Raw genomic sequence first — 21,947 nt, 5'->3', positions numbered from 1 at the left:
TGCAGTGGCTTGGAAACTGGGCTGACATTCAGAAGGTTGTGGGTTCCAGTCTCTGACAGGACACTGTACCCTTGAGCAAGGTAAATTATCTGAATAAATGCATAAAACGTAAGTGAAAACAAGTATTCTCAGCCTGCCGTGAGATTCCACCCATTGTGGGCCAGCCAACTGGCACAATGTACAATGTAAGGTGATACGTTTCACAGAGCCAATTTCATGTCAGAGGAGAAAAAATAAAGGAAGGAGAAAGTATTTCCCTGTCAGTATATTTGATTAATGATGACACACCAAAAAGGCCTGACTCATGCCATAACAGGTTCACAACACGCTACACTGAGGCACTTCAGCTTCACAAAGGTCTTTGTTCTAGCCATTGAAAGGTCTCCTGGAGGCCACCTAGGTTTGAGCAAATTGACATAGGACTGAGATGAGTCTGCCTGCTCCTCATCTATACTCTCTGTCTCTCTCTGTCTTTCACTCTCCTTAAAAGAAATGCTGTGCTAGTGTGTGATTGGTTTGAATAAAGATCATTGTAAAAGCTGGTCTTGCTGTTTTTCATGGAGAACAGCACTTAAAGATAGTGGTGTGTGGTATTGCCCTATACCCTGCAGTTGTACAAATTGGATAGTACTATTTCCTCAAACAGACCTTGCTCTCAGCTGAGAACTACTGTCTCATTGTGGAACTGTACACATCCTGTCCCCGTACTGTCGCTATACTTACTGTATGCACTTTTGTACGTCGCTTTGGATAAAAGCGTCTGCTAAATAAATAAATGTAAATGTAAATATATGTATTAATTCTGACCCCATGGCTCCAGACACCTTTAATCATTGTTCAGAGCAATGTCCATACACACCCATGCATGACCCACCCACCCAGCTAGCCGTACACACACACACACACGCACACACACACGCACCATGTGTGTGCGTGTGTCTATTCATGACTCATACACACATCCATTCCAAGAACTGAACTCTGGTACCACACCATTATGACTTCAGAGCATGTTTTTGCCTCTACCAAGTTTAGCTGGCACAAATTCTAATTACATTAGTGTAAATAACAACAATGGTTTTGTTGTTGTATTGTGTTTGTTATTATCTTGTTATTACAGCGTTTCAATTCAACAGCTGCCAGCAGTTACATGGCATTTTCAGTGAAAATGCAGTTTGAAAGCCAATGATGACGATGATGGTGGTGATGACGAAGTTGCCAAAGACGACAACGATTAAAATAATGATAATAGTAGTATTAGTAATAATAACAAACTACTGCTATTGTATATTCTGATTTCTTACCCGGCAAAGGCTTGGAGCTCCCTGGGCTCCCGAGAACGTATACAAACACCGTCAGCAACAGCGTGTAGCAAGACACTCCGTTCATCCTCCTCCTTTTGGATTGTCCTGTTCGATCAGAACTCCTTGTGTGATGTGCGTTTTAGGATCCTGTTAAACCAGTTACCAGTGCTGTCCAGTCCGTATCACCGCATTGCCAGGCTGCACAAGTCCAACAGAAAAACAAAGCTGAATCGCGAAAAGCTTGTTTGTTAAAGTCCGGCAGCTGTTGAGCACTGTACGTTTATTGACAGGTATAGCGAGCTTCCATCCAACGTTTCGGTAATCTTCTCGGCACTTCACGATTTATTCACGAAGTATCTTTCCCTTTTCTCTAAAACAAAATTTGTTCTAAGCATTCAAACGAATTTAGAATGCTTGTTAATGACTAGACTATATCAAAATAAATTGGTGACAGAATAATTCAGACTCGTTTTAAATTTAATCCAAATATTAAATCTGACAAGTTTGAATTGCTCCTAAATTAGGAAAACTTTCTCGTTTTATCGCTATTACGACTGCATGAAAAATACATTTAAAAGGCTGGGAAATAAAACAAATACTGTATTCCACTAGATACTTCTTTCCGTTTACGGGAGCGGAAAAAGGCGCACAAAGTTTTCAGTTTCAAATCAGTCTATAAAAAACGCTGTTTATGGACGGGTTTTTCGGTTTCAAAGACTTTGGTGAGTCTCCTGTTCCATGTCCTCTCTCCCTCTCTTTTCCCCCGATCTACTCTTCCGTCTCGGAGACTTACCCCAATTATTTTTCTTTCTTCTTTCCCCCTTTAAACAGGACTCAAATTCCTTGACAGCACTTATTTCCATTCTCCGGCTCCCTCCTCCCTCCACCCCCCCCCCCCCCCCGCCCCGCTCCTTCTCTTCCTCCCCCTCTTTTGCCGTTTTCATTCTCGCAGGACGTTAAAAGAAACTTGGAGCAGATGTGTCATCTATAATGCGCAGTTATGTAAGTTACTAGCGTAAAATTGCCAATAATCCAACTTAAAATTCTGTCATGTAAAGCTCAACGATGTCGATTCAGAAGAGACATATGACCCAGGACGTCCGATATAAACGTTCACTTCTGTTATTTCTTGCTTGTTTTTATCTTTCGGTGTATTTTGTGCGGCGGTATGAAAGCCAAACCATATTTATAGCACACAGATATAAAGCTCATTAAAACAACTGAGCCCTTCATTTGAACGAGGGCGTCTTTGCAGTATTCAGTAGTGTTCCTCTCAGGTGGCGTGTAATGCTTACGTTGGCATTCCTACTGCATGTGAGCAGCCTCTCGTCCACTGATAAGCACCAACATAAGTACAGAGGTCCTCAGAGATATCAGGTATTTTACCGTGACTCTTTCATATCCTAGTTGCTTGTGTGTTTGGGGGACGTTGATTTAGTTGCTATAACATCTATAGGAAGATGCTGTTATAATATAATGTAATATAACATGCTTATGCATAACATGGAGTTTTTTGCGAAGTAAGGCAGCCCTCTGTGCATAGTGGATCACATAGATTTCTGCTATCAGCAGAGCTTGACTAAAAAAAAACAATTAAATGTGTAGTGTAAAATACAAATGGTATGGTTGTGCTTTTGTTTTGCTGTATTGATTGGGATAATGTGGGGGAGGGGGGGGGGATTTGCAGGTTAGGTTATGTAAGAGTATACATTCACACTGTGAGTATGCGACTCCTGCCTGCGAGCACTGTGTCACAGCTGCTGGTAGGATGGATGCTGCTGCTAAGTGCAGCACAAGCCGGTTGTCAATGTAGGCCGACGCTGGCTCTTTAAAAGTGTCTAGGGACACTGCTGATTTCCCAGGGTCTCTTCAAAGAGATGGAGTGACTGAGGCTGAGAAAGACCCCATTGTGTCTCCACTCTTTTCCATGGGGCTGGCACAGTGGGGCTTGTACAGACACATTGACACAGAGGAAGGGGTCGAGAAATAGACAGAGAGGAACTTTTTCTATTTTTTTTTCCCTAAAGTTGGAAATGGCACCCAAAGGGAGAGGTGTTTTTTGTGCAGTGTTTGTATTGGAGTGAGAGTTGCTGGGTAAGAGCCAGAGTATCAGGCAGAGATGCGGTAACCGAGATAACAGCATTTTTGATCGAGGTCGTCTCTTCCTCCAGCTCCAGCAGAACTGGTTCAGCCTGGCTGTTCCCATGTGTTGTTTTGGAGTGTGTTTTTTTTTCCCCACTCCCCGCTGACGAGACAGGGAGATGTCAGGTGGACAGGGGCAGCACAGCTCGTCCATCTCAATGCACGGCCCAGTCGCAGGGAACAGTGATGCAACGCTCGCAGCTCCATATTTCAACAGCCTGCGGGACAGTGAGAGACTGAACCCGTGATGAACTGATAATCATGATGAACATTGTGACTGTACGTAATCCTTTTTTTGTCACGTGCATTGTGTCTGCATTCATTTTCCCATGTTATTATATTTTTTGCATCTAACATGCTGCACTAACGCATATGCCATGCTTTCATTTCCGTAATCCTGTTTGATTTTGTTTGCGTTGCGTTAGAGTGACTGACGGCGACCGGGAGATGAAGTTAACAGCGTGTTCTCCACCAGGTGCTTTCGCACTGTTCTCACTGCTGAACCTGGTTGTGAAAATAAGGCGCCCACACCTCTCAACCATCTGGTCCTGCTTCCTGCTGCCATGAACCCAGCACACAAGTACTTCTCATAGGTGTGATTAAGAAACTGTTAAGTGAGCGAGTACCACAATGGGAGGGTCTGTAGGGAAGGGGAGTGGGAGGGTTGTATGCATTTGAAATATAAGTGCTCCTTTCATGATCCTCCCAGGTCCTGTGCACTTCCCCCCCCATGTGGCAGACATTGGCATCACAACCAAAGCCAAACAACACAGGCTCATGGTAAGTCCTACTAATAACAGCTGATCCAGGATCAGCAAACCTGGCTCTAAACATAAACTGAGACTGATCCAGGATCAGTTCTCAGCAAAAATAGTAGTAGTAATAATAGAGTCCATGCCTACCCTCTCTCAGGAATTTCAGGTTGCAGGAATTCTTTTTGTGAATTACTTGCAGTATATGTTTTGAATGTTGTATGTGCATACAGATTAAACTTTGACAAATGGAAGCAACGTCATTTCAGCCAAAATTGCTTGCAAAAAAGGTAACCTTCCTTATGTTAATATGTGTTGAAATAAAGTATATATAAAGTAAAGTAAATATAAGGATTAACTATGAAAATACTTAAAGGAATAACTAGGTGTATGCAGTAAATATGGAAGCTGAAAACTGAATACAACAATGATCAAAATGATAAATCAAGATATGTTTCAAATATTTACATGCATGATTGAGTATTCCAGACTACACCCTGGAAGCTTATAGGTTGACCATTCTCCTCCAGTAGATGACACATCGGCCTTCCTACCAGCCACAGCTGTCCATTTATGGGAGCAGACTCCTACAAAACCCTGTTGAAGAAAAGCACCTAGTCTGAATGGAAGCTTCTGATTACTTATAAGGGCCAATGTGATTGAAAAAGGCAGTTCTGTAGTGGTAAAGCTTCGACCCCAGAGGTTGCAGGTTCGATTTCCCAGTTGGGGCATTGTTGTTGTACCCTTAGGGAAGGAAATTTGCCTCAGTAAATATCAAGCTGTCTCAATGGATAACATTTAAGTCACTCTGGGCAAGTGCATCTGCTAAGCAAATGTAATATAAAAGCAAGGCTCACATTTTCAGCAGATCACCCCATTCTGACAGCATTTATAAGCATCATCTTTATCTTAATTTTAGTTATCTATCTTTACACAATAAATAAACATGTTTAAGTCTGACAGTTACAAACAATAAATATATATACTTCACTAAAATATTTGTAAGCATGATATGTGCTAAAATAGTTTATTTTTATTTTTAAAAAGGGTTTAGAACTTTGGAGCAGATGAGTCATTTTTGAACCATAATCCCAGTGGTGGTTGACCTGGTGTATTGACTCACTGTTGTTTGGACTGGTCTTCAACTGTTTCTGGTTTTAGAAGAGCCTTAACTTTTATGTTCGGAAAGTTACGTAATTGTTCCTCCAATCTGCACGATGAAGAATAAAAATATCTCCCAGGCTCAAGTTCACAAATCATCAATGTATGGAGCAGATTGAGAGTGGAGGAGTGGAGTGTGTGTGTGTGTGTGTGTGTGTGTGTGTGTGTGTGTGGGGGGGGGGGGGGGGGGTATTTGCAGATTAGAGGAGATGTGATGAGTCCTGCCATTTCTGCTTCCCTAAAGCCAGCTGTGGAGAAGCAGCAATCCCTCACTGCCAGTAATCCAGGGATGGAGACGAAAAAGGCAGTGGGGTATTGCAGCCAGGGCCTTATTGCACAGGGAACAGCCAATGGGGGTCCCTCATGTGAATTGCCAGTGTGCAGTATGTGTGTGTGTGTGTGTGTGTGTGTGTGTGTGTGTGTGTGTGTGTGTGTGCATGCACACGCTTGTGGGTGAGTGCATGTGCACCTTGTGTACATATAGGCATACACCCATATGTGGGTGGGTGTGTTTGTGTAAGTGCATGTGAAGTAGTATGTACTCTAGATATGCAAAAGTCAGCATGTTCACCCTTTATTGTGTGAAGGAATAATTTAGCGAGTGGTCACTTCTGTTAGTGAGAAGACAAATTGATTTAGGGAGAGACATTCATGTCCATGTGCGTATGTGTGTGCATGTGTGTGTGAACATGTGTGTGTGTATGTTCATGTATGTTTGCGTGAGCAAAAAGAGAGAGTGGGGGAGGGAGTTTGACATCTGGTGAGTGTAATGTCATTTTGAAAATCCTGATTGAAGATCTTGTAGGATTTTTTTTTCATGGTTATTATTATGATTGCAGCTCCTCCACTCATTTCATTTGGAATGTGCTACGGCGTGCGCTTAGCGTCCCGGCGCACAGCCGCCCCAATCCCATCCCAAGCTGCTGACCAGGGGATTGAGGTGGGAAGGCCGGGCTCAGAGGGGATTACGACTCGCCGCTACGGAACTCGCACACTCTCTCTCCTTTTCACTCTCTCTCTCTCTCTCTCTCTCACACACACACACACACACACACACACACGCATACATATATACAAAACACTGTCCTCCTCCCTCACACTAGCAAACACGCGCTTGGCCGTCTGTCTCCTACAGACCCTCTCTCTCCGTCGCTCTGGGACTCTGATGGAGGCTGACCGCTAACATGAGTGTCGGGGGAGTACACCGTGGATTCCTCAGGAAGTATGGTGAGTGACCGTTGTTTGTTTTGTCAGCCAGTGAATGTCAGGGAATGTACGTCTAGTTCTTTTATTTCTCTGAATAAAAGTACTAGCTACTATAAGGTACTTGTACTTGTACCACAGAAATTAAATGGCTTTTTTTATTTAAAAATATGTATTCATGTGAAAAATCAGACTATAAGCATACACATTACAGCCAAGCACCTAAAAGTCTGTCTTTTTCTTGCTTGAACTATAGTATCTTTCTCGAACACACTATGGCCATTATTTGAATCAACGGGATTCAAGATGGCCTCTAAGAGAGGTCGTCTTGATGACCTCGATTAATCTGTGTATTCAGAAAAGGCATGTTATGTATAATCTCGATAATGTTTTTTCCATGTGCTTTCAGACAATGGGGTTTATGGACGGATGTATGGTTCTTGTTGGCTGGGGGCAGAGTGTTGATCGGATGTTGAGGAGGTTGCCAGATGATGCATCAAGCATCGTGTATCCCACTTTGACGGTGGTGAGGGACAGCTTCGGCTGAGTTGCAGGGGCTGCTGTGTGGGAGCAGCATGTTGTGTGGGTAGATAAGGAGGGTGCATCCTGCTACCTTGGTCGTGTTTTGCCAAAGCACTGTAAAGACAGTGCAGCAATATGGAGCTTCATGTTTAGTCCCAGAAAATGTTGATTTGTACTGGTTATGATTATGGTGAACTCTGTAATGTAATGCAGAGGTATAACCCTCAAAAAGAGGTCAGGGCACCACAAAGCCTTTAACCCAAATTGTGCTGAGTGCCAATTCAGACAGACAGATACTTTGTATACTTTTGTACTTTGTAGTGCAGTGGTATGGGCACTAGAGGGTTACACAGTCAAATACCACGTGGAGGGCCGCTCTTGCACTATTGAGGAAAGGCGTTTAGCGTATACAGTTTCAGTAAATATAGAGGAAAAAAAGCTTTAAAGAGTAATGGAAAATGTTATAAAATGTCATGTATGCATCAAGTAAGAGATGTAAATTTCTCCTAATAAGGGCATCTGCACACCATGTAACATGATGTTTTCACTGCCCCTGGTTTGATTCAGCTCAGATGTAAGCTCCGAACCTACTTGTGAGTAGGTAACCGCTGCAATCCTGTGAATGTTAACCCAGAGAGGGGTCATGGTAAAAGAGTGGCATTGAGTGGTTTGGTAACATCACCACAGTTGACAGCAAAGCAGTGCAAATGCCCCTGAAAGGAGGCGGGTCACTACCCGGGATCTAGGCAGAAATAAATAAAGAATGGGCTAAGTGGAGCACCTGAAATCCCTGCTGTCTGACTGTGCGCTGAGCAGACAGCTGTCCTTATCAGCTCTCACCGAGCAAGTAGGACACCCCCACCCAGAGGGGCCTTTGTCTCCAATGCAGTGCCGTGCTGTAAGGTAAATGCAGGCACCAATCTGTATTAAGCTGCAAGAGGTCAGTGCTTTGACATCCACGCATGAACTGAACAGAACAGATAATGGTACTCTCAGCAAGTCATGGAACACATTCACCAGTGGCCTCCTTATACGTTCAGATGCTTAGTAAACACAAAAATATGACATAAAAATATATATTTTTTATGTATTTATGTATTTATTTGACATAAAAAAACTGAAGTGTGCAAGTAGTAGTTTTTCTACCCATGAATAAATTAAAGCACATAAAATTTCACCATTATGTAAAAGTGCACAAAATTGCACATTTAAGGCAAATAAAGTGATCAAATATACCTTGTAATGATCAAAAAATGAAATCCCTTCAATTTAATCCTCCATTAAGTCTCCATTGTTTGGAAGTTATTCAAAGCTTCTAGACCTTTGTAGCAGCTCCCAGCACCTGTCACCATGGGGGTATCAAAAATAGATTAGAGACAGAAGCAATCCATTAATTGCAGTCATCATCGTGGATAAAGTCAAAGAGCTTTCTGTAAATTTCAAGCAAACAGCAGGGGTGCTGACAGTAAACTGGGTGATTGCTATCAAAAGAGTAGTTTACCCTATCAGTTTCCAGTGCAGCATCCATTATCAAGGGGTTCAAACCACTGGGAAGGCTGATATCTTGACAGGAGGAAACTAACAGCAATGTCACCACAATATGTATGGAGAATTCAAATGTTAGGCCAAACACTAGCCATCTTACAGGTCACTACAAAAACATGACATCATATGTATACGATGTCTCCAAAACTACCATGGGACACCATCACCTGCATGAATCTGGTGTGCATGGCACAGCTGCAAGGAAGAAGCGTTTTGTGAGGTCGTAACACATCTGAACAAGGAAGAAGTTCAAATTTGCCTGACTTAATTGAATCTTAATGACACATGGAGTTAGTTTTTGTCCTTTAATGAAGCAAATATATAAAATATGAAGCTCAGCTTGAGAAGAACATCCCTTGTATGAAACAGAGAATACCCTTAATGCACCTATTAGAATTGAGGGAGCAATGGATTCAAATATATCCAGAACATTTTAGCTGAAACATTGTTTACCTCCGCTAAGAGGCTCAGTCTTGGTTGAAAATGAACATTCCTTGTGCCAGCATGATTATGATTGAGCGCACTCACAAAATGTATAAATGAATAAAACCAGCCATCCAGACTGCGCAAACCAATCACAATAATCATACTCTCCAGGCTTCAATGAGGTAGAACATTTATGTTTCAAACACAAGAAAGCAGCTCTCATACAAAACCCAACAAATCTCAGGGAGCTGCAGATAGTCAACGTTAAGGAGTGAGCCAAAATCCCACCCAGAAATAGTGTGAACCTCATTAAAGACTACATAAAGCACCACCTCAGTCTGTTAAGGATGCTGTTTTCAGAGGTCTGAATAAATGCAATCCTTTTGTGTTCTGAAAAGCATGTAATTACCTGTAACTGCACTGTTGTTCTGTGTAGTGCTTGCAGTAAAGTCAATATTACATACTGTAATGAATCCCCTTAACTGCTTCATACATGGCGTTCTTCTATGGAGTCATTTTTTGTATACATTCATACAAGGCTGCTGTAATCTGCAGTCAGTCACAGGTGAAGAGGGCCACATCACTGCACTATGAGATTGTGTTGTGGCTATGTGGGTGGAGAGGACTGACATTCATGGACACTGTCCTGAAGTGCAGCTAATGGAAGACCTGCTGAGCTCTTGTAAACAGGCTTTAAATGCCCTTTGCCTTGCTCTACATTAGGCTGTGTGCTGTATAGCATTGTGAGCTATAAGTGGTGTGCTGTGTAGCATTGTTACTCTGCTCATCCACATCGGTCAAGGTTGGCAGCTGGGTGCCGCCCCCACACCGCTCTCCCTTTATCCACTATCCATCTGACCGGCACTAATCCCAGCAGAGGAAGGAGAGAGAAAGAGTGCATACATTTTAATCTACTAACAAACAACTCTCTCTCTCTCTGTTTTATTCATCACTGTGATGAAGATGACAATAACACTGATAATTCCTTGCCTCTTTCCTCTTAGTCAACATCCTACCTCTGCGTGGCTTCCAGTCCTGACTCAACTGCGTTTCACAACAATGAGTAGTGTTGCTGTCCACACTGTCCCTGTAGTGATGATTTATTTGTATTTTTTCCCCCCTTTTCACCCGCCTGTTTTTGAGATGGCCATTTGTGAGACTTTAGGCTCATCTCACCAAGACAACCTCTGTGCCTACGCAGGAGAGCAGTGCGAGGCAAATGCAATCATCCAGTACACAAGCGCACGCCAAAGCGCCAATGCTCCCCTGCTTCTCTGATACTTATTTACTGTAATCCTGAAGCTCCCTCTCTGCTTTCCCCATGTTTTATTCTTTCTTCTCTCTCTCCCTCCCACGCATGCCATTTTTTCCTCTCTGTGGTTGCTTCCTCTCTCCTGATTTTCCCTCTCCTCTGCCTTGTTTATGAAAGTGCTGACCCCCTTCCTCTGTCTCTCTGCTCTCACTCAGGTGGATTTATGTTCAAACAGTGGAAGGAGAGGTACCTTATTTTGACAACAGAGGGCAATCTGATGGTCTGTCGCGATGCAGAGTCTCCCCCAGACCAGGTGGTGGCACTGCAGGGGGGCTGTGAGGCTATCGTTGAAGGCAAGGAGATCCTGGATCTGCCCCGGTTGCCCCCCGGGGGCCGCAGGGACTGCTGCCTGGCGCTGATCCTCCCCCAGGACAAGTTTCTGCTACTGTTGGCTGACGATCCCAGTGACTGCAGGTGTGTGTGTACCTGTTTGTGCAGATATGTGTGTGTGTATTTGTGTGTACCTGTTTGTGCTTGTTCATGAGCATGTCTGTATCTGGGGCAAGGGAAAGTGGCGGGGGTGGCGGTCCAACAGGGGAATCATAGTGACTCACAGTCATATTCTCCCTCTCCTTTCACTAACATTTTAATGCAACTTTCAGTTCACATTCCCAGTATTCCCAAGTTCAGTTTACCACATTATTCCATCTGTCAGCTCCAAAATCTACAACTGCCTGGAAATACCATTTCCCTCTGTTCTTACCCCGGTGTGCCCCGGTGTGCGTCAGTGTGATAGCAGCGTTAACGTTGCTGCTTTCTCTCCACAGCCAATGGATAAACATGCTGAGGAAAGTGAGAGAGGTGAGCCCACACCCTCTTTTCATCTCTGCACTGCATACACACTGTCCTGTTATGGTGCTGACCAATGCATGTGTTACTGGACTGACAACAGATCAGTTGCCTGTATGAATGGATTGTGCTCTGCGCATGTCGATATCCCGATGGACTGATGGAGGTGCTCTGTTGTCCTGTTCAGAGTGTTTCTTCCCCCCTGCGCTCCTGTAAACGACACCAGGCTCCCACCCCCTGCATCACGGATAGAGACCCCCTCCCTGATCCTATCAGTGAAAAAGAGCCTGTGAGCCGTCGCATGAGTGATCGTGAGCCCCAGAGCCCTGGGTACAGTGACAAAGATGCTCCCCATGGCAAAGAAAAAGGTGAGAGATGTCTGTTACCTTCAGTCAAGCTTATCTTTGCTCATTCTCATTCTATGAATGAATTGAGAATTTAAACTGCCTGTTCTTCTCTGTGAGTGAATATATGTGCAGTAACTGTCAGTCTACAGTTTCTGTATGACTGTGTGTAGTGTAGTTGAATAAGTGTGTGCATGTGTCTGTGTGTGTGTGTCTGTGTGTGTAGGTTTGTTTCTATGTATGTGAGTGTCTGTATTTGTGTGTATGAGTGTATATGTGTGTGTGAGTGTGTGTGTGTATGTGTGTGTCTAAGTGTGAGTGTGTATTTCTAAGTGTGTTTATAGAAGACATGTGCGTGAGGGTGTGTGTGTGTGTGTGTGTGTGTGTGTGCATGCATCTGCATTCCAGCCTCTGTGTGACTCTGGAATTTCCCCTCCCCTGCAGGAAATAAGTCCCCGCGGGCGCTGAGGAGCCCAGGACTTCCCACCCTCCAGCGCTCGGCTGGCTGCCTGCGCCACGGCAACAGCAGCGATGCCCGGGCGGTGAGGGCGGTGTACCTGCTGATGGGAGGGGCGGCTGCCTCCTCTGCCCTGGGTTACCTGGGCTCCTGCTCCCCCTCCCCCCACGACGCCAGGCCTCCCGACCACATGCCCCCCACCTCGGACTTCTCCGACCTGGGGAGCGGCGGGGCCTACCACGCCTGCAGCCAGGCCGTGGACTCGCCGCACTTCCACAGCTTCGACTTTGAGGGGGACTCCGACTTTGACGCCTTCGACTGCGGAGGATTCGCGTTCTAGGGGAACTGAGGCTGAACGGCCGATGCTCAAATCCAAGTGATGAAGCCCCGCCCCCTCAGCAGAAGTACCTCCCATTTATAGACCCTTCTGTAACTAAAGACTTTAGCAAATTTGATCCCCCCCCCCAACATGGCTGGAAAACACATTGTTGAGATGTTCTTTTTGCTATGATGCTACCATGACAGTGCTCATGCTAGTGGTTGGTGGTCATGCCTGTCCCCATGTCGGTTGGCACAGTAGTGATGTGTGCCTGGGGATATTTCCTCTGCACGTGGAAGTCAGTTTTTGTACTTTTGTACTCTGTCCATCTGTGTCACGAGTCTATCGTTCCTCCTCCCTCTGTGTTTGTAAATCAGCCCTACAAGCTACTCCCAACCCTAACCTACACCTCTTCCAGTCTCATGCTTTTCTTCTCAGTTACCCTCTGTCTCCACCATCTCATTCCTATTTGCCTTCCTTGTCCTCACATCTTAACCCAGCTTTCCCTCATGCTCCCCCTGCCCCAACACATCTCTCTCTGTAAATGAAACAAAGAGGTGATCTCTGGAATAAAGATGGCAGTGGTAATGAGTCTGTGTCTGTCCACAGTTCTCCCTGTTGTGTGGTGGGCCGCTGATGTCACGTAGATGTGGTGATATAGGGGAGCGCTTATCCGCAGTGCTGGATGAGGCTCAGTATGATAAGCTAAACATCCCACAGCGCTTACAGGGAGCAGCGGGATCAGCCAGAGTATAAGCTCCACATCTAATGTGGGGAGACGCATGAGGCTCAGTATATATGTGTGTGTGTGTGTGTGTGTGTGTGTGTGCGCGTGTGTGTGTGTGTTTGTGACCATATGTGTGCATGTGGGTGCAGGGGGTGTCTTTGTGCGTGTGTTTGTGGGTATGTACATTTGGCATGAGATGAAATACTGTAATATAAAATTTTGCAAACTCAACAAATGACAAAATGTTTTGTGGCCTTGAGAACATACCGTGAAATCAAATTACCAGATCAATTAGATTGCATGTTGCATGTAAGATACATTTTTTTCATCAAGTCATCAATCAAGTCAGTGGATATTTTACTTGTTCTGTCCATTACTCCTCTTGAATGCTGTTTGCATTTTTTTTAGCAATTAGAACTGCTTCTTGCTAAAACCATACAATTCCCAATCAGCATTACTTCTCAGGGGAATGTCATTGGGTGAAATTTTTTTTTATTGTGAACTCCATTTCATGAAACACATTGTATTGTAAGTTGAGTACATTGTCTCATGCCTACTGTGTGTGCATGTGTTGGTGCATATATGAATGAGTGCATGGGTGTCTTTATGCGTGTGTGTGTTTGCATGTGTGTGTGCGTATTTGTGTGTGCGTGTGTATGCCTGCCTGTTTGCAGACATTCAGATGTCTCTGTGCACCAATGCTAAGATGGGATGCAAAGGCCAGATGTTGTCACACAGTAATCCCACAAGATTAAACCCAACGCCCCCCAGTGTTAGCGCAGTAACATGCGCCCTGCACACACACACACACACACACACACACACACACGCACATGCACGCATGCACACAATGTTAAAGGCAGGCATGTTTACCTTCCTGTCCACACACACACATAACCCAGACAGACAAAACATCCTCACTGGAATAAATCGGAAGCGCGAAGCAGCTTTGGGGAGAATTAAATTTATCGCTGCGTGGGGGAGACCTCTCTCCTTGGAGAGCCCGTGTGTGTTGATTGGACTCCGCTCAGCTGGCCCTGGGCCTGCAGCTGAGGTTCGCAGCACAGGAGGTGGGTGTGACATGTCAGAAGTGTGCACAAACACTCACTGCCTCAGCTCCCTGTCCCTTCGGTGCCGAGGGCCGAGGGCTCGGAGAGCAAACCCTGCACGCATCAGAAAGATGCTGGGGCAATTCATCAGCTGTGCTTATGCTGTCACATCAACTGCAGTGCCTGTGACTTAGGTGTTATGAGGGATTATATTTCACAGGTCAACCTGCACTGCACCTTTCTGACCGCTTATGTGACATTACTCAGTTATGATACAATACAGAGCTCCTGAAAATTTTACAGTGCACAAGCCAGACCTGTCTGAAGTAAAAATCATGAGTATATGTTAAAATGATTGTGCTTTCAATATAACTGATGCAAATGCTTTATATTAGACTTAGACTTCACTTATTATACTAGGTGATTGAAAGAGTAAGAATGAAAAAAAAAAATTAAAAATATGGTATGTTTTTGCTTTGATGAATGCCAAATGCTAAAAGTAAAGAGTACTTTACCAGCTTGCCTGTGGCGTGCTGACTGCCTCTAGAGGAAATGAGGATCCTGAATGTAGTCCAGGGTTTGAATCCACTGCTTTACATTACCACCCTCAGGGATCAAAAGCTCCTGCCTTTGTACATTCTGCAAGGGTGTGTTTAACCCCCATTTCTGACTAAGACAGTCTGCCTCTGCTCATCAAAGGCCAGCGGTCTGCCCATCTGTGCACAGTGGTGTTTCACCCTGAGGTAAATATTTTCAATAACTTATTTACTGTAAAAAAATAGGATATTATATCAAAAAATTCAGGCTGTCAATACGATGACATGATTAAGGTGTAGGATCTTTGCTCCAACAACCACTTTAAATTGACATTTTAAAAGACCCCCTATAGTGGCTGTTGGAGATCCTTAACAGTGTTGAAATGGATAATTGGAATTTTGCCCTTAAGTGTTTTGCAGATTTCATCTTCCTGTGTTTCTCTTTAGCTCCATAGAATAGTAAATGACCAGGTGAACGATACTCTTCCTAAATACAAATATATATTGCAAATAGTATTCCCCTAAATCCCCAAAAGCAACTCTACCACATTAAAAGGCCATTATAATTTCAGATATATGCCCTTAAATGACCAGTCAGCCACGTAAAGCCCTATGTCAAAATTAAAAACATGGTGGTCTGTAGAATGGGCAATTCAGTAAATATGAATGCCCATACAATCAAAGCATGAAGGTTTGACATGGTTATAGCGGTATTTTTATTTGGCTTTGAGTTAGACACGGGCTGGGGTTGCTGACCCACTGTTTGGGCATCATAAACAGGGAAAGGAAAAGAGGAGATAGGGTGGAGGAGGGATGCTGTGAACAGTTGACATGGAAAGGAGAGATTTTTTTTGATTTTTATTTTTGTGGAGCAGACCCATTTGTCTAGGTTTGGTCAACTGTGTAGGGATTGTCTGAAAGTTCACCTCTTGATTCTAGATTCTTGATCCTTCTCAAAAACTGAACCTCAAGTGACAAAATGTCCAAAATGTCCTTTCAATCCACATGGATTATGCATGTTGTCCCCCTGGGTGTTCCAGTATGGTGACAGTGGTAATAGCTGACTGAAAGTGTGATGCATATTATAACATTTCTTCATCCTGTTCTTTCAATGACATGTACAAGGCTGCTAACAGAATTGTTCAGTGCTGTATTCAGTGATATTCTTCTTATAGCTCTCTTGCTAATGGAACTCTTCCTACTTATTTTAAATACACCAAAGTTCTGACAAAAAATTTAGTAAACCAATCTTGATATTTCTTCCTGATAATATTTCAAGCAAAACTGGTTTTAAACAGTGATTTTTTTTTTGTAATAGCCTCTTTGAAAAAATGTATTTGGGCTTTTGCTCTGATTGAAGTCCTGACACAACATTTACAGTTTTTCACAGTAGCAACTGACTTGTTTATGAACACTGACTTCTGTTTTAACACTTTTGTGCCACAGTGGTGGCATATGTGGCTCATGCTAATTTAATCAGTTTCCTACAAACCCATGTGGGTCCTTCAGGGTTGGTTTAGGTCTTAACTTTCGGAGATGCAGTTTTAGTATCGGAGAAATGTGTGTCCTTTACAAATCCTGTTACCTGTAGAGTCCCCCTTTAGGGGCCAGTTTTATTCTCAATTTATCTAATGCCTTTTGGCCAAATTATCAGTAAACATTTCACTCTTATGTAGACAACATTCACTTGTATTTTTCAGTGATTTTTCCCTGATATTAAACATTGGATGTCTCAGAACTTATTATTATTATTATTTTTATTATTAGTAATAATAATAGTAAGGTTTTGTGTGCTGCAATGATAGGCCTCCACAGCATCCTGTAAGGTAACTTTGATGATGCAAAAGATGAGACTGACATCATTTGTGACTGAAAATTTTGTTAAATGTGCATTCTGTTGCCAGGTCCTTGCTGTAATGCGTTTTTAATCTCTTAAGAGAGAAATTTCCCGATGAGTCAGTCACTTTGCTTATTACAGCTTTGGGCTGAGGGCAAGGTCAGGGTGCACTCTGGGTAAAATGTCTTTGGGATTAAATCAGTTCACTTCCTACAGTTCATGCCCAAACCCACCCCACCCTCATCTCCATGAACCAAACCATGAGACCAAATATATTTGGCTATAAATGATAATGAGGGGAACATTTCATAACAGTGAAACTACATACTCAGCATATGCAGTTAATTAATGTATGAAATGCTTTTTTTAATTCAAATAAATTTACATTTTCATCATTTAGTATTCAATCTGTTTCACAGTGTGAATACATGATGGATCATAGAAAGTGACATTAAATGTTGTACAAGCAGGATACTACCGCCCACTTTTGAACATGTGTCAGTGTCAAACACAGTGCCAAGATCACAGGTGCATACTTGGTTCAAGTAGAACACGGAATACACTACATCAGCGCTACTCCATTCCAAACAGAAAGCTACAACATACCCTGTAATAAATCTACTACATATAAAATTGTACATAATGGAGATAAGAGCCATTTAAATAAATAAATAAAAGTTTGTGCATGTGGGTAGCACGGGGTTATATGTATTCCGCTCATAGAATATGGCAATAGCGCTCCCTCCAGCGGACATATTCTGTACTACACATCAACCACTTTCTGCGCTTGAATTTACAATAATACCATGTGACGCGTAACGCCAATAGGATGGCATTTTGTCGAAGATACACCAAGTCAGCAAGGTAATTTAATATTGGCGTTTAACGTTATCAGTTAATTCCCCTCACACTGAAGACGAACGTGACATAACCGGAACTTTTAGTTTTGTTGTTTTATAAGAAAAAAACCGGAACTCTTAAAATTGTATGAAGGAAATAAGACGTACTACATTATCTCTACAGTCATAAATCGATCGTCCGTGCTGTGGTGTTTGGTTGCCAAGGAAGTGACGTTTCTCGCCTTGCTGGGACCGTGGCGACGGCAAGGAAGCGTAAACAACGGATTGATTTTTGTCAATGAATTACAATTCTAAGTTCGACACGTTGGAAGCTCGAGGTATGGTATTAAGTATCGACGCCATTTTCCTATAATTTCATAAGTAGCTGATCTTTATTTTATTGCTAAATGTCGTCCTTGGGAAGCAAATCTCAAATTAGCTAGTTAGCTAGACTGTTATGAGCCAGAACACAATTTGATAACCTAGCTAGCTGGAGAGCTACTTAACATTAGCCACCTAAGTATCGAAAGCATATGGAACTTAGCTAGTCTGGCTAAACTAGCTGACTGTTTTGATACAGAATTGTAAAAAATTGTAATATTCCAACGTTACTTGCTTGCTATCTTGTAGATAGGGCAAAGTTACTTGCGATGTGTACTGTTTCCTGCAGAATGGCCGAGCTACATATAATTGGTCAGATCGTGGGGGCTAGCGGATTTCCTCAGAGTACTCTCTTCTGCAAGTGGGGCATTCACTCAGGTATTCACTAACTATCTAGCTAACTAATGTCTGTTTGTGCTGTGTTAAAAGTGCTTTTTTGCTGGTATTAGCTACACAGCTAACCAACTGAAAACCAGTTTGGTCTCATCCAGTTTCCTACAGATCAATGGGAAAAGCTCGGCTACCCGTTTTTCTGAGGGTTGCGCAGATGTTTTATTGAATTCACATTAATTTTCGACTAACCCAGCGGTTAAGTGGGTAGCAAGCTAGCTAACTATCTCTGACTAAACGTGGTAGAAGTACAGAGAATAGGTATATTGACAGGCATTAAGTAATGCTTACATCTTAAACTACTATGGGGTACTTGTGATGGCGTGCTCAAGACGGCGTGCTCAAGACAACATTTATCTTTTTGAGCAAGTATAGCTGCATACACATAGCTAACACTAAGAAGCTTTCATGAAAGCACCATCTTTGACCCAATCAAAGTTGGAGTAGACTCCACGTGGAGATAAGACAGTGTGACAATACAACGGGATTGAAAGGTTCTGGTCGCTACCAGGACAGCTTAAGTCGACTGTATGAGTCCCAGACGAGTGTGTGAAGCGGTTGGTTTCTCTGTGCGCTGCAGGTGGGGCGTGGAGGTTGCTGTCTGGGTTGAGAGAGGGGCAGACTCAGGTGGACTCTCCCCAGAATGGGGAGATGGCTTTCTGGAGTCACCCCATAGACGTGCACTACACCACTAAAGGACTGCAAGGTAACAGACGCCCCTCTCCAGCCTGCTTCCAGAAGATTGCACAGGGCTCAGGGGTGGCCCAGCCTGCACTAATGGGAGCAGATGGCAACTCTTCTAATAGAACAGATAGTTCAGTTTTACAGCAGGCAAAAAAATCACTCGAATTCCAGGATTCTTTTTTTCCGTTCTGAAGGATGAAATCTATATATATTTATTGCCATGTTTTCAGTTTTTAAAACTGTTTCCTTTCCTGACAATATCATATAGGCATGTTTTAATGAGAAATGTTAGGCTTGTGCTTTAGCCACTTGATGCAACATGCGTAAATTCACACGTAAATCATTTGCGTTACAAGAACACGTGATAAATGTAATCATAAATGTGTAATCACATGTCCTTTTTCCCTGTGATGCCTATGACAATGCTCTTGTTGGCGACATTGAAAAGCAGTGCTCAAAACGTTCCGCCAACACTGATCAAACAGTGTGTCATTGGAGCGTTTGTCCTGTGCTTAACTGAACGCCTCTCCGAGTTGCCTGAAGGAAGGGGCCACCGAGGTGCACACAGTGCCACACGGAACATGGCAGACAGTAACAGGGCCGCACTGTACCAGAATTCCAAAATGTATTTATGAAGTGTTGTCACACCCCGTTCAGATCTTCACCTGTTACACACTCAAGATCAGGTTGTTAATTGCAGCAATTGTGTGTGGACTTTACTTGTTTTATTGTGCGTCCCTGCACTGCTTACTGGCCATCAGTTGTCCTTAATTCGGTTGATTGCACTGCACTTTCACAAAACAAGCACCATTGGAAAAGATGTAAGCCAAATTTCACAACGGTCACACAAACTGGGTGTTTTTTAGAGTTATTGAAGGGAATATTTTTAGCTGGTCTTTAAAATTGACATTGATTGACAATTATAGAAGTATGTTGCCTTTATTGTAAAGGTGAATTTACTGTAGTGAGCTCTGCATCTTACTGCAACCCTTTTTTCCAACTGCCTACAGGCTGGCCCAAGCTGCACCTGCAGGTTTGGCACCAGGACTCGTTTGGGCGCTGCCAGCTCTTCGGCTACGGCTACTGCCATGTGCCCTCCAGCCCCGGGCACCACCGGCTGCACTGCGTCACCTGGAAGCCCCTGGGCTCCTGGCAGGAGCAGCTGGCCCAGAGCTTTGTGGGCGGAGGGCCCCAGCTACGCTCCCCGGACCTCATCTACAGCGGGGCAGACCGCTACAGGCTGCACACCGTCGCCATGGGGACCGTGGAGCTGGAACTGGGCATCATACTGCGGCACTTCGACAAATATGGAGTGGAGACCTGAGGGGGGGGACGACCTGGGCAGATGAAGAGGACATTGCACAAGGGGACAGAAGTGTAGGGGGAAAAAAGAGGAAAAAGGGGTTTAACTGGATGGAAAACAACAGAGAGGAGCATTGTGGGTAGAGGAGAACCTGGGTGAAGTTGTGACACTGTGGAGACCTGTGGAGAAGACCTGGTGTGGGTCTCTGGCTAAAACTCACTTTGATGCTCTACTGGGACTTCTCTTACCCAGTGACTGTGCCATTATCCATCAGTCAGCTTGCAGGCACACAAAGAAATACCCCTCCAATGAGGTGGACAGGAAAATGCTCTTCACAAGCATGCCCTTCAATTTGTCACCACAAGGGGGCAGAGTAAGCCTTCATGATAATATTCACAACACACTTAAAGCAACTGACTCTAGCATTTGTTAACTAATATAAATGCACATTTTATATACTTTCATTTGTTATTTTTTATACTTTTTTATTACTAGATCTTGATTTTTGCTTTAGTAGTGTGTCATGGGATTTTCACTGAATATTAAAGGCTTTTTACATTTCAGCCATTGAGTGATGTTGCTGTCTGTGTCTGCCAGCTGTCTCCAAACTTGTTTTGTGTTTACTTAATATTAAGTTTGATTGTATTAGTGTTTGAGCTTCTGTAAGACAACGCATTGCAGGTTTGACTTTCCGTAGCTGGTTTATCTTAGCCTGCTCAGTTTCCTTTCCCAGAAAAGGGGCTGAGAACAGATCTGAAATGGCTGTGACTAGTTTTCAGTGGCAATTTATGTAATCCTTTAAGAAACACAAATGCGTACGTGGTCGCTTACAGCTACTCGGAAAGAATGAAAAAAATCACACGGGAAGGAGTCAGAAAGACAACGGGGTCTGAATCAAGTGCCTATCTGTCAGGAAAAAAGGAAAGAGAATATGATGAGAACCAGACAGGGACAAAGGCTGCTGAACATCCCTAGTGTCTTTCTTCGTATTTATGTGTGTCTCTTTGTGGTCTGCCTGTTGCATATTTGTGCTGGTGGTCTTTCCCAATCTCTGAGCTTTCGTGGAAACATTGGTTAGTTTGGTTTCCCATCTGCGGTTGTGTAAGTGTTTGTGCATTCAGACTGCCGGTTAGTGGTGAGTCCGCTGTTGGTGAGCTGGTCAGTGACTCTGTCACTCGCCATGCTGTCTGGTAAGCAAATGTAAACTAAACTAAACTGGCGACGGCACTGTTGAGAATACTGTTAGCATCTCAGTTCATATTGTCTCATACTGGCGCTCTGTGCTGGTACTTGTTGGCTCGAAAGTATGCTCATGGTGTTAATGGACTCAGTCAGCCAGCCAGTAAGTCCTGCTGTGTCTTACACCCCAAGCATGAACCCTGGGATGTGCAACTCAGCCCTTTAAAATACAGATGTTTTACACTAGGGCAGTTTTGCTCATTTCCTGGGTGGAGAGCCTTTCGTCAAGTCATTGAACTAGGGAAAAAAAGAGGTCGAGAGAAAGAGGGGAGAAAGAGTTATAGAAAGAGCGAGGGGGGGCCAGTTAGGAACATACAGAGTAAAGCTCACAAATCATTTTGTCACCAGCAAGCTATGACAAGCAGGAACTCTGAGGGCGGCAGAGAGGGAGCTACTAAGGCATAGGAAGCTGTTGACACAGCGGGCAGGGGGGTGCGTTGTCTGATAAGGAGAAAGTGAGGAGTGAGCGCGGAGAGCGGCTCCACAGAGAGGCGACAAAGTCTGGCAAAGGCAGAAAGACGGAGCGCGATAGCAGCGCTGCAACCCGATCCGTGAGGCTCACGGCACGAGCTCAGCGCGGCGCTCCTGCTACCGCTGCAGTTTCTGACCAGTCAGCTGCGCTGCCAGGACCGCCTGCCGTTTCCTCCGCTGTGTCAGTTTTACGGGTTTTTTTCTGAGCTGTGATT

At 43.9% G+C, this 21,947-nt stretch overlaps 3 protein-coding genes and 1 long non-coding RNA gene across 6 annotated transcripts in view; 3 read left to right on the top strand and 1 right to left on the bottom strand.

The window, feature by feature from the left end:
• The window catches only part of LOC118774852 (tyrosine-protein kinase receptor UFO-like), a 29,765-nt gene extending 27,614 nt beyond the window's left edge, over positions 1–2,151 (bottom strand). For both annotated transcript variants that reach the window (XM_036524399.1, XM_036524400.1), the window contains exon 1: positions 1,305–2,151. In XM_036524399.1, coding sequence (XP_036380292.1) covers positions 1,305–1,389 — 85 coding nt within the window. In that variant the 5' untranslated portion in view covers positions 1,390–2,151. The remainder of the gene's footprint in view (positions 1–1,304) is intronic.
• Positions 2,152–3,467: 1,316 nt separating this feature from the next.
• On the top strand, positions 3,468–6,393 carry LOC118773926. Its single transcript, XR_005004791.1, has 4 exons — positions 3,468–3,725; positions 3,872–4,039; positions 4,156–4,226; positions 6,199–6,393. It is a non-coding gene; the product is annotated as an uncharacterized LOC118773926 (long non-coding RNA).
• A 4,191-nt stretch (positions 6,394–10,584) lies between these two features.
• Positions 10,585–12,793, top strand: LOC118774193. The gene is made up of 4 exons (XM_036523351.1): positions 10,585–10,781; positions 11,135–11,168; positions 11,344–11,524; positions 11,945–12,793. Exons 1-4 carry the CDS (start codon positions 10,585–10,587, stop codon positions 12,295–12,297), a joined length of 765 nt encoding a protein of 254 aa, XP_036379244.1. The 3' UTR covers positions 12,298–12,793.
• Positions 12,794–17,507: 4,714 nt separating this feature from the next.
• b9d2 (B9 domain containing 2) lies at positions 17,508–20,427 on the top strand. Of its 2 annotated transcripts, XM_036525481.1 has the most exons (4): positions 17,521–17,602; positions 17,935–18,023; positions 18,616–18,741; positions 19,730–20,427. In XM_036525481.1, the coding sequence occupies exons 2-4, from the start codon at positions 17,936–17,938 to the stop codon at positions 20,041–20,043; spliced, it is 528 nt and encodes a 175-aa protein (XP_036381374.1). In that variant the 5' UTR covers positions 17,521–17,602; position 17,935; the 3' UTR covers positions 20,044–20,427. The 2 variants fall into 2 exon arrangements, with proteins under 2 accessions (XP_036381376.1, XP_036381374.1); XM_036525483.1 differs by lacking the exon at positions 17,935–18,023 and having other exon boundaries at positions 17,508–17,602.
• The last annotated feature ends 1,520 nt before the right edge of the window (positions 20,428–21,947 follow it).

This window comes from Megalops cyprinoides, chromosome 3, assembly GCF_013368585.1.
Source record: "Megalops cyprinoides isolate fMegCyp1 chromosome 3, fMegCyp1.pri, whole genome shotgun sequence".
In the NCBI taxonomy this organism is placed as follows: domain Eukaryota; kingdom Metazoa; phylum Chordata; class Actinopteri; order Elopiformes; family Megalopidae; genus Megalops; species Megalops cyprinoides.
Note: the sequence above shows the minus strand (reverse complement) of the source record. Positions and strands in the feature narration are given on the sequence as shown.

What these genes read in the sequence shown, in the direction of transcription:
- LOC118774193 (XM_036523351.1), top strand. Translation starts at nt 10,585, where the DNA reads ATGGTCTGTCGCGATGCAGAGTCTCCCCCAGACCAGGTGGTGGCACTG. An exon ending in TGCTGAGGAAAGTGAGAGAG is followed by an intron (nt 11,169 to 11,343) that starts GTGAGCCCACAC and finishes TGTCCTGTTCAG; the next exon opens with AGTGTTTCTTCCCCCCTGCG. An exon ending in TCCCCATGGCAAAGAAAAAG is followed by an intron (nt 11,525 to 11,944) that starts GTGAGAGATGTC and finishes CCTCCCCTGCAG; the next exon opens with GAAATAAGTCCCCGCGGGCG.
- b9d2 (XM_036525481.1), top strand. Translation starts at nt 17,936, where the DNA reads ATGGCCGAGCTACATATAATTGGTCAGATCGTGGGGGCTAGCGGATTT. An exon ending in CAAGTGGGGCATTCACTCAG is followed by an intron (nt 18,024 to 18,615) that starts GTATTCACTAAC and finishes TGTGCGCTGCAG; the next exon opens with GTGGGGCGTGGAGGTTGCTG. An exon ending in CACCACTAAAGGACTGCAAG is followed by an intron (nt 18,742 to 19,729) that starts GTAACAGACGCC and finishes AACTGCCTACAG; the next exon opens with GCTGGCCCAAGCTGCACCTG.